Here is a 15,476-nt window from a genome sequence, read left to right as displayed (position 1 = left end):
CATGAGTTTATTATCGTTCAAAAACACCAACTCCAACAATCACTATCCCGTGGTGAGGCTCGAGCATCTGAACTCCTATTGAGGGAGATTCAGCTTGTTTAAATGCCATTATTATATCAAAAGAACAGATATGTGTTGAATTTACCTGGTCCAATTGCTGGCTTTATTTCAAAGCCCTTGTTAGCATCTGAGTTCCCAATTGGTGAGTGCCCTGCATCCAGTCAGCTGAATCTCGAGCGGCTGAGCCCAGCCTGATCAGGCTCTCTCAAGTCAGCACAGAACCTGAACAAGCTTCCTCAATCAACTCACCAAGCTAATGCTTAGTATGCCTCCAGCTACGCCCCGTCGTCCGAAGACCCGTGATGATTTCGAGATCGCCATCATATGTGCCCTGACTCTTGAGGCTGACGCCGTGATTGCCTCTTTTGACCACCACTGGGATGAAGATAACGGCCCTTCCTTTGGGAAAGCGCGGGGTGACCCAAACTCATACTCAACGGGCGTCATTGGAAGTCACAATGTGGTGCTAGCGCACCTTCCAGGCATGGGAAAGGTTGCAGCAGGAAACATCGCTGCTTTCTGTCGCATGAGTTTTCCCAACATCAACCTCGCACTTGTCGTCGGGATCTGTGGAGGCGCGCCTTTCTCTGAAAACGGTCCAATTCTTCTGGGCGATGTCATTATCAGCACTGGCGTCGTGCAGTATGATCTTGGCCGTCGGTTCCCAGACAAGTTCGAGATGAAGGACACTTTAAGCGAGAGCTTAGGAAGACCAAACTTGGAGATAAGAAGTCTCCTAGCCAAACTCACCACAGCACGTCAAAGGGAAAACTTGAGGAGGGCTAGTCGGGATTTCATCGGCCGTGTACCTGACACATATCCTGGACGTTCGAATGATATATTATTCCCTGCAGGCTATCGTCACAAGCATCGAGAATCACGAGAATGCACCGTCTGCGCCTCTTGCCACAGAGATCTTGACCCCGTATGTTCACAGGCACTGAAAGCGAGCTGTGAAGAGCTTGGGTGCGACATCAAACAAGCCGTACGTCAGATTCCAGGTAACAAAGACAAAAGAGAGCCAAGTTTGATGATACACTTCGGAGCATTCGCCTCTGGAGATACCGTGATGAAGTCGGGGAAAGACAGGGACCAACTCATACTAGAGAAGAATGTGATAGGCTTCGAAATGGAGAGCGTTGGAGTCTGGGAGGTCTTTCCTTGCATCGTAATCAAGAGTGTTTGCGACTATGCCGATAGCCATAAGAACAAGGACTGGCAAGACTATGGTGCTGTCTGTGCCGCAGCTTGTACCAAAGCATTCCTTGGATACTGGAATTCTGGAAGACAGTAAGTACTCTCTGCATTACTATTGGCCGCAAGGCTGAACCATGATTCCAGAAGCATTGATGCCAGAGCTGAGGAGGACGAACTACGAGAGCGTATTCTGAAAAGTCTTCACTTTCCCGAGATGAACGAGAGGAAATCTACTGTCGCTTTAGAGACCCCTTCCACCTTGGAGTGGATCTTTGGTGGTTCTAACTCTCAAAGTTTTGACTCATCTGACGATGAACGGTCAGACAACAACTCGACAAGAGCAGCGGATGGGTCAATAGATCAGGATTTAGATCACGAAGAACGCAGCGATGAAGTTGGCGACTCTTACGATCATCCCGATGAACGTTCTTATTTTCCCAAAGCTCCGAAACTAGACACAAGTTCGCATAAAGATGAAGCTTTGGAACCTTCTTTCACTGAAGATCACGGGGACAACTTCAAGACATGGCTCATATCTGACCAACTGATTTACTGGATAAGCGGAAAACCAGGATCTGGGAAAAGCACCCTAGTGAAGTTCCTTCTGTCCGACTCCAGAACGCTTGTGGGATTGGAAAAATGGCATAAGGATGTAATCGTTCTATCACACTTCTTTTGGAAACCGGGGAGTCCTATGCAGCAATCCTTCAAAGGACTTATTTGCTCTATCGCTTACCAGCTCTTATCGCAAGAAACCAATCTCCTTCGTTATTTTAACGACACGACTACCACATTCCGTAAATCGTCACCGTCAGACTGGGATCAAAGCCGGCTTTGCAAATTGCTCTACACCTACCGGGATCAACCTTCTCGGCCGGTGTGTATCTTTATTGATGCCTTAGACGAATCACGTCCGGGGCAAGATACTCTGGATACGCTGCGGTTTATCAAAAGTATGGTGTCTCCCAAGATCAAGATTTGCGTCTCGAGTCGTCCAGAGCCCTTGTTCACACGTCATTTCTCGATATACCCATATCTTGAAATGCATGAGTTGACGAAGCTCGATATATTCGAATACTCCAAAACAACCTTGCGCGATTCAACACTTCTAGAATCTCAAACTCTACGGGTCTCAGAGTTGGCTTGGCAGGTTGCGGAGTCAGCTGAAGGCATCTTCTTATGGGCTGTACTCGTTACGCAATCACTGATTCGGGGCCTAAACAATGGAGATGCAGAGCAAGAGATCGAACGGCGCCTGAATGACATGCCGAAGGATCTTATGAGTTTGTATCGAGATATTTTGAGACGTTCAGCTGAAGATCTACGGATCTACAGAAAATATGTATCCATGGCTATTAATCTCAAGCATATAGCATCTACGCGGAAGAATCCATTCTCTCTATTGACGTCTTTCGAGTGCATGATGGTGATGGAACCGGATCTTCTAGAAAGCTATGCTATTCAGGGGGACCGAGTCTCAAGGAAACGGTTGGAGGAAAAGACAGAAGTGATGAGGAACCATCTGAACTCTGGTTGCCCTGGGATTCTTGAGGTTACACTCTGGAATGATGCAATCCATTTCACTCATAGATCCGCCGAAGAATTCATCTTTGACACCAAAGAAGGCCGCCGCCTCTGGCAGCCGTGCGACACTCCCGATGAAGAGCTTTTGTGCCGGAGTTTCAAAGCTATACTGGCCATAAACCGGTTTATACCGAGGTGGGACTCCGAGGACTTTCTGGAAATGCTATACGAATGGAACCAATCGCATGGAATTTCTTCCAAGATTCAGGACGTTTTCCTAAAACTTACGCTTAGAAGCTACGAAAAGGGCTTCATATTCCCCCCAACAATGAACAAGTATAGTGAACTTGACCCAGAAGATTTGGTGGGACAGTTCTTTCTAAGCTCATTCCGCTTTGGCCACCGTTTATTTACGGTGAGGAACCTGGAAACCCTTGAACCCTACGTCGCACATGACACGATTTGTGGTATTCTCAACACCCTATGCGATATTAGCTTAACCTCAGGACGACTGGGACTCATTGGTGCTCCTGAATACATCTTCGAGCGCGGCTACGGCCCAAACTGGGCCATGCACACGACGAACACGAACCGGCCCATCGGAAGCCTCTGGTTCAAAGTACTCATATCGACTCTCAAGTGGATGATGAGGTGGTGGCCCCACGTCCAAGACAAATCAAGCCTGGGTCCTGCTGCCACGAGCATCTTTCAAACTTTCCGTCAAGCGGGCGCTCGTATATCAGCGACCTTCCCAGTCTACTTTGAAACAGAGGCACCACAGGATAGCATTGGCTCATTCTTTCGTCCAGCAGATGCCCTAGCTCCAAGATCGGGCCACCGTCTCCTTGGGCGAGCTAGGTTCATGATACTCGAGATAGACGCGGTAACACTGATGGATTTTATTATGAGCTGGGCACACCAAGACCCCATAATTACGGAATCACCTAACTATCCTGGACCAGCGATCTATATGAAAGTGCTTGCATTTGGCACACCGACGAGCAGACATCTTTACATCGTTGAGTCTGAGTCGGTCTCGGCTCGGCTTGTAGAGGCTGCTAAAGCAGCATTGATATTCCGTCAGCCTCGTTCTATCAGCCCAGAGGATTCGCTGAAGGAGATCCTGGACAGGTGCGATAGAGATATGGCAGAATTGAGATCGTATTGCCGTCAAACAAAGAAAGACTATTTCTGGAACCGGTTTCGAATATGGTCTCCACCAGTCTAGCCTCGAGGAAGGTCTCGAGAATCAAGCAAATCTTGATCCAGTTCTTCATGGGTTACATAAGTCGACTTGCAACCGTTCCAGGTTTGTCACCTTCACTGCCGATTTAATCCTCTGTCACCAATATCCTTGCTCACACCTACACTGAGCTCCAACAAATAAACTCACCAACGCTTTCGACTCATCGTCATAATGTGAATTAACTGCATGCCCTTCCGCTCCTTCTCCAGCATTTGGCATCCCATGGATAAGATCATCGTATCCAAGATTCTCCTCATCAAGCCAGATAGTCTTATCACCATACAGTCCCTTCTTGCGGGTAGGGACGAAGACATGCCTCATGCAAGGCTTCCCAGAGTTCAACAGCATGCTCAAGTATCACCAAGTTCACGATGATCTCAGTCTCGTTCTATAGACTAATCGATGTCTGTCTGCGCAGATTGGAACTGCTTGATAAGTCTCAATCCGATGTTTCTTTGACGACAGCTCTCGACGCGGAGAAAAGTGATTTTGGAGCGTTGAGCTCAGATTGTAGAGCTTAGACGGCGGAGACGTATGACTTGGCGGTTTCTTCCTTTGCGAATTCGTCGCCTCTGCCCTGTCACCTGTGTAGCTCTTTGATGTCCTTGCTCATTGATCGTGATTGCGTTTGAGTAAGGGTATTTGAGAAAGGAAGAGAAGTCATGCTATTTCTTATGAGGAATAATAGGACTGAAGACCTTAGAATAATAAGTGTTGCTGTATGAATATATTTCGGGGGGGGGGGAGAAGAGACCTCGTTGCAGTGCAATGCCGGGCGTTAAAATCCGGGGCCCTGAACAAAGCTGTAGTCAATAGTTTTGATCGCTATGGTGTAAGCTTGTTATATTCCAGCTGTAGAAGCTCAGAAGAGGCAAGTGACGAGTTAAACTACAAGAACTAGACATGAAAGGGGGTCTCTAACGTCACTGAAAACTTGAAGTCATATTGTGGTTAACTTGGATGATGAAGTGTTCCAAATAATGAGCTAGATGTGTTATTTGCAGTTGAGACCTGTGGCCAAGAGCTTATAATCACCACACAGAACTTATGAAGTGTTTCCACTATACCTGATAGGATTTCAAGTTGGAAACTAATACTGAATTATACTATTTTGCTTAACAGAAGTTCTAAGTGAGATGAAATACGTCAACGTGATCAGTCGTGTATTATATTCTATGCACCAATGTCCCTAAGTTTGTTGACACTCCTCCGGCCATCTAAGCTTGCATGCCTCAAGATACATCCTAGGATTCTTATCGCCGCTCCTTGTATCCTTTCCCATACGTACCCACTGATCGAAATTTGGTAAAAATATATTCCATTCATCTGGTTTCTTCGCAACCAGTTGAATCGCATACATAGAGTATATCTCGCTTATAACTTCCCCGTAAGCAGCCGAAGACTTAGTCTATATGAGCTCTCTATCTTCAGAGATGATACCTTTCCAATTTGAGCAAACTCTGCTGTAATTATATGCTCGTTTCTGTGGCACAGCGATGCAGCCCTGCTTGGGAGGGGAGGGATAGGATGGTACTTCCTGGCCAGTGATTATTAAGTCTTCAGGGAGAGTATCATTGGGGAACTTTATTGCCAAAACCTGAGTGCTGCTTCCAGGAACTAGGCTAACGATAGCTATCTCATCTTCCCCATGGTATGCCGGTAAGAGGAGTGTGTTAGGCTCTGGTGTTTGCCATGATAGGCCAGTATCGGTGAACCAGCCCTCGTGGAGCTTCCATGTGTACAAGATTGCGGAATCCTCTACATGCCTTACGGCACTGATCGTTTGTTTCACGCGGGAGAACGTAAAAAGCCTTTGGTCGACTTCATTACCTCGACAGAGAGCCCCACTTGTTAAGAATTTGATCTTTGGTTTTCCTTCAGGGGTAATTGTTTTGGTCACCTTGATAATGAAAGCTTCTGCCTTGTCATTGATCTGGACAAATAGTGCGCAATTTTGTGATAGCGATAGAATGCAAGCAGGCGAGGAAGGATCTGAACATCTCACGAGTGGCTTCCATTCGCCTGTTCGCCTATCACCGGACATCCAAAACGTCCCTAGAATTGTTCTTGCCCTCGCAAGGAGAAGTGACGCATCGGTTGTAAGAATTTGGACTTTGAAGGTTTCGATGATGGGATGCGCTCGTGATGGAAGACTTGCAAGGCTGAACCGGGACGGTTTAGGATCAATATCTTTGACCTTCCCTGAATTGATATCAATGAGCATATATCGTTTGTCTCTCCATAGGAGTTTGGTTCCATTAGGCGATAGTGTACATCCACCAAAGTCTTTGGACAAGGGGCTCAGTTTGGGTGGTAGAGGTGAACGATAACGAGTCGTGACGTAGGAGAGTTTTGATGATCCTCTAATCGGAGATGATGTTCTTTGATTCCCTGCTGAGCTCTCTGTGGGCTCCATGAGAGTACTTCGATTGGATCTTGCACCTGAAACGGTATCCGGTGTGAGTGAGACGGAGGATGTAGGTTGTGTTAGATTGTTGTTCGTGTCCTTGAGGCCAGGAGATATCTCCCCCGATGCATGGAGCGAATTCATGTCGTGGACTAAGTGGCTTATTATTGTCAGCTTTGATGCCCCATTGCCCCGGGGCATACAGAAAGGCTCACTCGCTGGTGTTTGACTCCGGTGTCGCTGGTCGTACTGACATATCACATACTGACCCAGCAACGGAGCTTAAATCATTCAGGTAGCGCATCAACATATAAGTTCGCGGATCGTCTGCGTCTTTTTCTGCCACCATTGCTTCGAGGTTTCTGATTCTTGCGACCAAGTGACGAATATCACCGCTCATAGATTGAGTGACAACGAATCGGGCTGTGGAATGATGCATCTGCAAGCCACCAATTGAGCTGATGCGCCCTGCTGTACGCCTCGTGAGGCATTGCCAAATGCACGCCTATGCCAATCTTTCGACCTTCATACAAGCATTGTTTATCAACCGTTGTGTTAGCTATTGAATAGAGTATGCTCAATAGGTTATTATTATCTGTCGATATCCAAACCATCGGACAGAAGTCCGAGGATAAATAACGAGTTACCAAAAATGGCAGGTCTGCTATTTTTAATTGACGCGCAGGGTCTCCTGCATATGCAATTGTTTCTTCACACCGAATTTCACAATTGAGTGGTCTATTCCTGGGTTTCCCCGGATTTCTATGCATGGACGTGTTTCACAGAGCGGGTTCTGCATATTGACTGCCTGCAATCATTTAACCTTGAATAATCTCCGAGCGACACCAGGGGGAACCTCTCGACAAATGGTTGCTCGCGTAATTATCTAGAAAGTAAATATGCGCTAATTAGGTCGTAGCTATGGTTCCTAAAGATGTGGGATGAGTTATTTTGCTAGATTCAGGACCTCAGGGTTCTCGGATATAGGATATAAATACCACGACAGCCCCTCACTCAGTTGAAGATCCTTAGCGTATCCTCGTCTCACTCACTACCAAAACCACCACCCAGACTCCAGACAAGACCAACCTATCAGTTCTCAATGTAACACAGTGCATCCTGGTTCATGGCATCTCCTCTTTCAGCCTCGGCCATTATCCCTTCCGGTCATTACCCCTCTCCAAATCCCACCACCAAGAACCATAAACCGGGTATACGGAAAACGGCAGATCAAAATGGACAAAGACGACTTTAGATCGCGGCCATTCAGCCCTTTTCTTATTAGGACGGACCCCGCCCTACGATGAGAAGCCCCGCAAACGCCCCTCCTCCTAAGATTACTCTAGTCGAGATCATTTAAGAAGCGTTTTTTAGGACCAATTCACTCTTGCAAGTTTCTTTGAACTTTATACGTAATATTTGACAATATGACGCCCACGCTTAAACCTTTCCGCGCTGAGCACATGGGCTCTTTGCTCCGACCTCAAGCTCTTCTTGACGTCAGAGAGCAGATCCGTGAGAAGGGTCTTAGCCCCGAAAACGCCGGCCTCGAGACTGTGGAGAATGATGCTGTTAAGGACGTTGTTAAGATGCAGCAGGACCTAGGCTTCAAGGCCGTTACCAGCGGAGAGTTCACTCGTACTCGCTTCTGGGGCCTTATGTGGGACGAGTTCGAGGGAACGACCCAGCTCTCTGACGCTGATGCTTCCATGTTCCGTCTTTACCACCCTGACGTGGTCAGCTTGATCGAGACTGATCGGCAGGTCATGCCTGGAGAGTCTGTCATTGCTGGAAGAAAACTCTCCCACAGCCCTGAGAAGTCTGTTTCGAACCTCCATGAGCTGAAGCTCGTCCAGAAGTTTGTGCCAAAGGAGGATTGGGGCTCTATCAAGCTTACTATGATCACTCCCGCTTGGTTCCATATGCGCTATAAGCAAGGCAAGGCGTACACTCCCGAGGCGTATAAAAACGATGAGGAGTACTTCCAGGATGTTGCCAAGGTCTACCAGGATGAGCTTGATCAGCTTTACAAGGCTGGTCTTCGAAACGTTCAATTCGATGATCCCGGCATGGCTTGTAGGTTACTTTCAATGGATGAGAAACCGAGTACTAACATTATCCAGACTTCTGTAGTCAGAAGTTCCGCGATGGCTGGGCTGCTGATTCCGATAATATTGGCACCGTCGATGATCTCCTAGATGCTTACATCAAGCTCTACAACGACAGTCTCTCCAAGATTCCCTCAGACATGCACACAGGTATTCATCTCTGCCGCGGCAACTTCATCGGAGGCCGTCACTTCGCCGAAGGTAAATACGACATCATCGCCGAGAAGCTCTTCCGCAACCTCAACGTCAACACATTCTACCTTGAATATGACACTGAGCGCGCCGGTGGTTTTGAGCCTCTTCAGTTCCTCCCCAAGGACAAGAATGTCGTTGTCGGCGTCATTAGCACCAAGTTGCCTCAGCTGGAGGATAAGGAGGAGATGAAGAAGCGTGTTTTGAGTGCGGCGGATTGGGTGGCCAAGGGAACTGGTGAGACTCAGAAGGAGGCGCTGCAGAGGATTTCTGTCAGTCCTCAGTGCGGATTTAGTACTCATGAGAGTGGATATCCTCTTAACCTTGAGGAGGAGAAGAAGAAGCTTGCGTTGGTTAGGAAGATCGCCAACGAGATCTGGGGCGAGGCTTAAGCATTAAATATATACGGAAGACTAAATACCAATGTGACATAAGTTCAGGCATTCTGCAAATCATTTCAACGCTTCTCAGATCAAAGACTACCTAAGGTATGCAAATCATTCTGGAGAAGGGCAGAAGTATTGCTTGGGAGCTTCTAGAAGACCGGGGTATATATACTGACGGCTCGCTGATCCAATCATAGTTCCTCACTACAGCCGGCTTTAGCCGGTTATGTCTTCCGTAGTATAGTGGTCAGTATGCAAGCTTGTCACGCTTGAGACCCGGGTTCAATTCCCGGCGGGAGAGATCCAGCCACCTGTGATACACAGGCAATTTACTTTTTATTATATTTTTAGCTTTTTTTCAATAATGCTTTATTTATCTTAAGATTAACTGCAAGTAGTTTACTGTAATAGCTAGGCTGGCTACTTATATCCTTATAGTGCCTTTAAAACATCCTTCTAAATCCAAACCTATCTTTACTTTAATGCTGCATTTGAACTCGAGTCTTGAGTCTGACCTGGAACAAGATCATCAAACTCGTCACTTGGAAGTGGTTTGTACGTGTTCTTCGACCTGTCCTCTGGCATGAGCTTGTTGATCCATCCCAAAATCTGTGGGGCTGGGAACTTGACCGAGATGTTGGTAGAAGAAGTTTGAATATTCGTAGCCTCGTGGTGAAAGAAGGACGAGCTGCTACTGCTCGAGTTCGAGGAGCTCAGGAAACCACCACTCCAAGGCGATGAGGCACTTTGAGCATCGTCAAGAGTGCCCTCCTGGAACCCGCTGTTTGATGTAAAGACTATGTGAATGTCCTTGACAACGATGTAGGATGTTTGAAGGCTTGGTAGAAGTAAGTTATCACTACCTTGATCAACGCCTGAAACATCTGTTATTCGTCAGTCGTTGCATTAACTGCTTCTTGATAACATCTGCTGCTGCTGCGCTTACGAGTGTAGGGTCTGCACGGCAGAAGTCCCTTGTCCGCCCAAAGATACCAGCGTTCATCCATGGCCGCTGAATCCCAACTTTCATAACTCGAAAGCCAACACCGATACTGATTTCAGCACAAGTGTCCGAGTTGGAACCATCAGTGTTGGAAGAGTCGCTGCTATAGTTATAAGAAGTGAAAAAACTACTGCTGTGAGTCTTATTTTCCGTTCCTGTCTGCGACAGGGTATTGCCAAATCTCGTGGAAGCTGAGGGAGAGAAACTGTTTCTTTGCTGTTCATATAATATTACTTACAAAATGCCATGTAAACCCAATCACTGCGATAAGTTTCGGTGCCTGAGTCAGAGGAACGCCATGGCTCGTCATTCACCTTGGTGCAAAGTCATGAGTAGCATGGCTCTTATTTATTATATTAAGAGCCAAGGGCCACGTTGTCATATTTTCCTCGTCTGATCCTGATTGATCAAGGTGACACTTTTGAATAACTCTATCTTGTTTAGACTTTTCGCATCTTGCACTATGCTTTTCCATCCCATAAACCTACATGATGACTCGACTGGGGACCATCTTAATTTATTGGGGTATAAATAGAAGGCTTCTTGGCCCCGATTCTTCATTGCTGAAGCATAACACCAAACCCTCCCTCTTCTCAATCCCGGACCACGAAAACCAAGTACAATCTGCGGTCTACAATATACACCCTCCACTACCGACTTAGCTCTTTTGCGCGCTTTATTGCTTCATTCTCATGCAAATCCACTGAACAACCGTCTACGCAAGAAATCCTGGCCAACACACCTATCACCACCACCAAAGAAACACCACCCGCTTTCAGCCATGTGTGGATTTCGTGTTGCTATGATTGGGCTTACTTGTCTTAAACATTGTATCAGAGGACCTGTAAGGCTTGGTGGGAGACTTCAATACCTGCCTATACCTCCTGCTCCCGAGGGCTACAGCTATGCCGCCAGTTTCTGGTATTACTTGTCACACAGGCAATGTTTCAACCAGTTCCTAGGTATACTAGGGCTCCTAGCCTGTGGGATGGGAGAGGTGAGGATGAATAAGAGAGACTTCGAGCTGGTCTTTGGGGTGCTTGAACGCTTGAGCTGGTGGAAACAACTGCTACTTGTCCTCCCAACCTCATATCTGGCAAGTGGCTTGTTAACAGCTTGGGACGCTCGTCATGTGCAAGGGCATAAACATGCGGAATGAATGACGACAGCTGAGTATTGCTTACGACAGAGCGGAGGCCTAAAAAGAAGATTTCAGCCGCAAGACTCGGCAGCAAATAATTACACACAGGCTCCGATGATGACTCTGGGAATTAGAGAGGCAGATACCTTAAAGGAAGTGTCTCTTACAAATGAGAATGAGATGGCTCTTATCAAAAGTCTTCGACATATTTGTGCGACACTGCCTTTGTAAAGGGAGGAGATTGGGCAAGAAGAGGAATTCGAGCGAAACTAAGCCTTTGTTCTTAAAAGCTAGATGATTTTAAATCCTGAACATCAGATGGAAGATCAGATCAAGCGACACAATATATTTTGTCATATTCTTTCCCAAAACGAGTAGGTTTCTATGAGTTGGCGAGTATTATCAACATGTAGCCAATACATGAAGTAATCTACATAGACAAACATGTGCTCTTGGAGCCTTCTTTGGGGGTTTCCCTGCCCAATTTGTGCCAAGAGAATGCCATTTTATTCTTTCCCATTTTTCGATCCGCAACAGTCCTGTCACATCCTCCCAACCACTGTCTTCCAACGCAACCCAATTACCTCCGACAAAGGTCTTGTCACGGAAAGCAGTATGATATAGGTATCTTCATGGGTGATCTTGAGAAGTTTCTTCTTCAATTCTATGCGCAGCCTCTCATTGACATCTCATTTGAGCTTCTCAGGCAGTGCTCGCAGTGCATTCGTCTTCCGAGACCTTGTGTTGACAATGCGAATAATCTTGTTCCGAAAATACATAGTGTTGAAGAATACAACAGTGACACCGAGACTTAGTTTAATAGCCACTGCTGACATATTGAAACCAAAAGTCGGGGGGCGTGTGTGCTGCCAATTGGAGCAGTATCGTCAACGGTTGAACAGCTGCGTGCCCCATACAGTCTCCCAATCTAGATCTTAAAGCTGAGGGATTGCTCGCGAACTCAGTTCATCAGAGTTGAGATTGCTGAGGGTGTATATTAGCGGCAGTGAATGTATCAGCGTAGTCACTATCGAAGCGTTGTGGTATGACGCTCATATTGTAGGCTGAGCTTTGCGTCTAGAGCCTTGTTTTCCTGATCAACCGGAGAGGATCACGTGGATATTTAATCCCTCAGGAGTGAAGGGCATATCCAGGGGGCTACTGTAATACAACAGTGGGAGTGCCGTTGACAGGCACTGACGAAAGACTGCCATGGAAGCCAGAGCGAATATAGTGACCTGGGACATGGTGGCCCGGAAGGTTTGAACTGGTGTTCTTGATATATAAACGGTCATGCCATAGATTGATTGCGAGGTAATTGATCTTCTAAGGCGTGTGACATGGCTTGCACGTAGTAAAGCAGCCAAGCCTTTCCTCGCCTTGGTCCTATGAGTTCTCTAGCTTGTTAGAGACTTGTGGCGGTGGGTGGGTTTTGGATATGCCGTCTTCTGGACAGGGATTCAAGGCATGTGAGCTGGGCTCGTGAAACCTGATCGACAGAGAACTTGTGTCCAAACCACCTAGGTGTGTCATGGGCCGTAATTGCCAAAGCAATAAAATACCCAGAAGAGTAGGCCTTGATGATGCAAGTTGCGGCTGGTCGAATTAGCTTGGCGGTTGCTGGTTGTAAGGCTCACCGGCGTTAAGCTCGTGTTGAACGAGGTTTGACCTCTAGCTGAGGGGAATAACGGAGAGAAAATAGAGGTGCTGGAATATACCCCGAGAGGAGACTGATCCTGTACTGTCTATTTAGACAAAAAAAAAAGCCAATTGCCAAGAAACGTAGCAGAGTGCAGATACTTTGGTGGCGCTAACACTTAAGATCTCCATGATGATGATATGCGTCTTAAGCCGGCTAGGAGAAGACGGAAGTATGATATATGGCCCCTGGTAAAGAGTGTAGGTGCAGCTGTACACCCAACATACTGTCGTGATGAAAGGTCTTGACTCTAGGGGCATGTAACTATCCTCGTTTGGGATGATGTCGTTATCCAAGAGCAGCTAGATAATGTTGCACACCAGGACTCCCGGATGTAAAGTATTTCGGGACCAGTGAGTCGTTTAGAGTTTCGACAGATCAGCATATGTTGGAGCTGTCACGGTAGCTTCCATTTCGGAAGAAACAGCGACCCGAATTTGAAAGGTAACAAGACATCTGAGGATGGCGGTATCTGTAAATCCCAAAAAAAAAGAAGGTAGGAAGCTTATAATGAAAGAAAGATTCGCTGATTGGATGGCCTGGAAGAAAATCTGCTGGACTCCAGTCTCCAGAAAGGATACTGCTTGTAAGATAATCAGAAGGCGTATGTCATTCCAGAATAGTTGTAGGCCAAGTTGAATGTGTTTTGCAAAGTATGGGCCATCGGTTCGCTCAGAGGAGTATACAGGCCATAAGATAGCGAATGGGTATCCGGGGATGACAAGAGAAGAGCAGACTTTACAGGCAACGAGAGCGAGCCTGTCCCTTCCAGTGAGATTCTCAGACTCAGAGAGGTTGGTGGCCCCCGGGACGATGTTGTTGGGTTAACCCTCAAGTAGGCCATAGTGTTTTGCAGGGAGCCTAGCTCCAAGCTGGTGAGTGGCCGACGTTGATGTTGGTATGCCAGATGCAGCAGATTTTGGGGCACAGAAGGAATGAGAGTATCGGACATTATAACCCAGGAAGACCCAAACTAATAGAGAAAAGAGGGTGTCGATTGGGCCCGGTGTGCTCTCGAGGTCCCTCGGAGATCCACAGGAGGAAATTATTCTCATGCCAAGTCATAGTCATAACCGCAACAGGTCTCCAAGGTGAACAGCAAAATGATGGTAGACCAGGGGGACTGAGGCCAATACGGCAGAGCGGGTGGGGGCTCCCTCTGTCCGGGATCTGGGGATACAAGCAGACTTGAACATCTGAAGGACGTGTTATTTGCAGTTGAGACCTGTGGCTGAGAGTTTATAATCACCACACAGAACTTAGAACATCTGAAGGACTGCTGAAAAGTAATTCAGGGCCCGGGCTGGTGAGCCGTAGTGCAGACATTGAAATACTGACTGGGTTTGCCTGTGATGGTTTGCAAGGAGTCTGACGCAAAGCCGAAGAGACTGATGCTGATGTCGATGTCGATGTCGTAATAGTGAGACCTTTTGAACGGGAATAGTCCCTTGATGTTACAAGATCAAGGTAACAGAGGGAAGGAGGTGAATGAGATAAAATGACCCCCAAGAAGGCGTTTCGTGTGATGATAGGGCTGTGGCTTGTTGAACACATCGCTTGAAACCTAGGACTAGATATCCAAGCAGACTTTTGAACGGGCCATCCAGAGGGGAATCATAGACAGGCTTGAACGTCTAGGGGTCTTCCTGCTGGCAAATGGTCCAGGGTCGATTGGGTATAGAGGACTGATGTGCAGTATTGCGATCTGACGGCAAGAGGAGACATCATTGAACTCGGACCGGAAGTCAGACAACAGAATGCTCACGGGTCTGGAGGACCCAAACTAATACGGCAGAGGGGGTGCCCGGGCTGGACCGAAGTCCATTTGGGCTTGTCGGGGGTCGGCCACACCGGTATCCGTGCCGCCCTTGGCTCACTTTACTCACTACTCGAGACACTTACGAAGGTCAGTGAGGATCTCGATTCCCCTCCCCGCCGCATGGCGGAGGTTGTCACGGGTCACCCACCGGTAAAGAATACCGGGGGCATTAGGGAAGATCCTCCACCAACATACGAGAGCAGAGAAAGTGTAGTAAACGGCCGGCGGCACAAGAGGATACCGGTACCAGGGTGTGTGGGAAGAAGAAGTCTGCCGAGATGTTAGAATGCTACTGAATGGGAGATGCAGCGGATAACACCTACAGGCATGATTCGGGCGGACCGCTGAAGGGCTATAGGACGCTGGGGAAGAGCCTGGATTCGACGAAGAAGAAGAAAAGAAAAGAAGAGATCCAGGCTCGCAGACATCTTGAAATACCCAGCTTCTCTCCGAACGAGGACAACTGACCTTTTAGAGCAACTTCCATTGAAATGGAGCTATTGAGATAGCAGGAACACATTATGTCAATTAGATAGGGCAAGAGACGCAAGGAAATCTGGCTATTTCATGGGAAGTGACTACCAGTTAAAGGAATGGTCGAGGAAGGTGCTCTCCAGCACTTAGTACCTACCTAGGTAGTACTAGTAGGTAAGGTAATGTGCACAAAGCTATAGGTAAATATTCAGGCGAAAGA

The 15,476-nt window shown here is 47.3% G+C and overlaps 5 protein-coding genes and 1 non-coding gene across 6 annotated transcripts; 4 read left to right on the top strand and 2 right to left on the bottom strand.

Annotated features, from left to right (window-relative positions):
• Nucleotides 1–325: 325 nt before the first annotated feature.
• BKA55DRAFT_689348 (uncharacterized protein) lies at nucleotides 326–4,009 on the top strand (the record flags this gene model as incomplete). The annotated part of the gene is made up of 2 exons (XM_046199343.1): nucleotides 326–1,350; nucleotides 1,402–4,009. 2 exons carry the CDS (start codon nucleotides 326–328, stop codon nucleotides 4,007–4,009), a joined length of 3,633 nt encoding a protein of 1,210 aa, XP_046050093.1.
• A 1,377-nt stretch (nucleotides 4,010–5,386) lies between these two features.
• BKA55DRAFT_345594 (uncharacterized protein) lies at nucleotides 5,387–6,729 on the bottom strand. The gene has a single exon (XM_046185775.1). The coding sequence runs from the start codon at nucleotides 6,633–6,635 to the stop codon at nucleotides 5,436–5,438; it is 1,200 nt and encodes a 399-aa protein (XP_046050092.1). The 5' UTR covers nucleotides 6,636–6,729; the 3' UTR covers nucleotides 5,387–5,435.
• Nucleotides 6,730–7,861: 1,132 nt separating this feature from the next.
• BKA55DRAFT_510444 (uncharacterized protein) lies at nucleotides 7,862–9,126 on the top strand (the record flags this gene model as incomplete). The annotated part of the gene is made up of 2 exons (XM_046187601.1): nucleotides 7,862–8,510; nucleotides 8,558–9,126. The coding sequence occupies 2 exons, from the start codon at nucleotides 7,862–7,864 to the stop codon at nucleotides 9,124–9,126; spliced, it is 1,218 nt and encodes a 405-aa protein (XP_046050091.1).
• Nucleotides 9,127–9,349: 223 nt separating this feature from the next.
• BKA55DRAFT_t169 lies at nucleotides 9,350–9,421 on the top strand. The gene has a single exon. It is a non-coding gene; the product is annotated as a tRNA-Asp (tRNA).
• A 173-nt stretch (nucleotides 9,422–9,594) lies between these two features.
• On the bottom strand, nucleotides 9,595–10,127 carry BKA55DRAFT_689345 (uncharacterized protein; the record flags this gene model as incomplete). Its single annotated transcript, XM_046199342.1, has 2 exons — nucleotides 9,595–10,004; nucleotides 10,067–10,127. 2 exons carry the CDS (start codon nucleotides 10,125–10,127, stop codon nucleotides 9,595–9,597), a joined length of 471 nt encoding a protein of 156 aa, XP_046050090.1.
• Nucleotides 10,128–14,414: 4,287 nt separating this feature from the next.
• Nucleotides 14,415–15,249, top strand: BKA55DRAFT_538698 (uncharacterized protein; the record flags this gene model as incomplete). Its single annotated transcript, XM_046190053.1, has 3 exons — nucleotides 14,415–14,447; nucleotides 14,660–15,033; nucleotides 15,108–15,249. The coding sequence occupies 3 exons, from the start codon at nucleotides 14,415–14,417 to the stop codon at nucleotides 15,247–15,249; spliced, it is 549 nt and encodes a 182-aa protein (XP_046050089.1).
• Between the last annotated feature and the right edge of the window lie 227 nt (nucleotides 15,250–15,476).

The sequence above is a fragment of the Fusarium redolens genome (genome assembly GCF_020744475.1).
Source record: "Fusarium redolens strain MPI-CAGE-AT-0023 chromosome Unknown BKA55scaffold_7, whole genome shotgun sequence".
Taxonomy (NCBI): Eukaryota; Fungi; Ascomycota; class Sordariomycetes; order Hypocreales; family Nectriaceae; genus Fusarium; species Fusarium redolens.
This window is presented reverse-complemented; position numbering and strand designations above follow the sequence as displayed.

Excerpts from the sequence above, each read along its gene's own strand:
- BKA55DRAFT_345594 (XM_046185775.1), bottom strand. The coding sequence starts at position 6,635 with ATGCCCCGGGGCAATGGGGCATCAAAGCTGACAATAATAAGCCACTTA.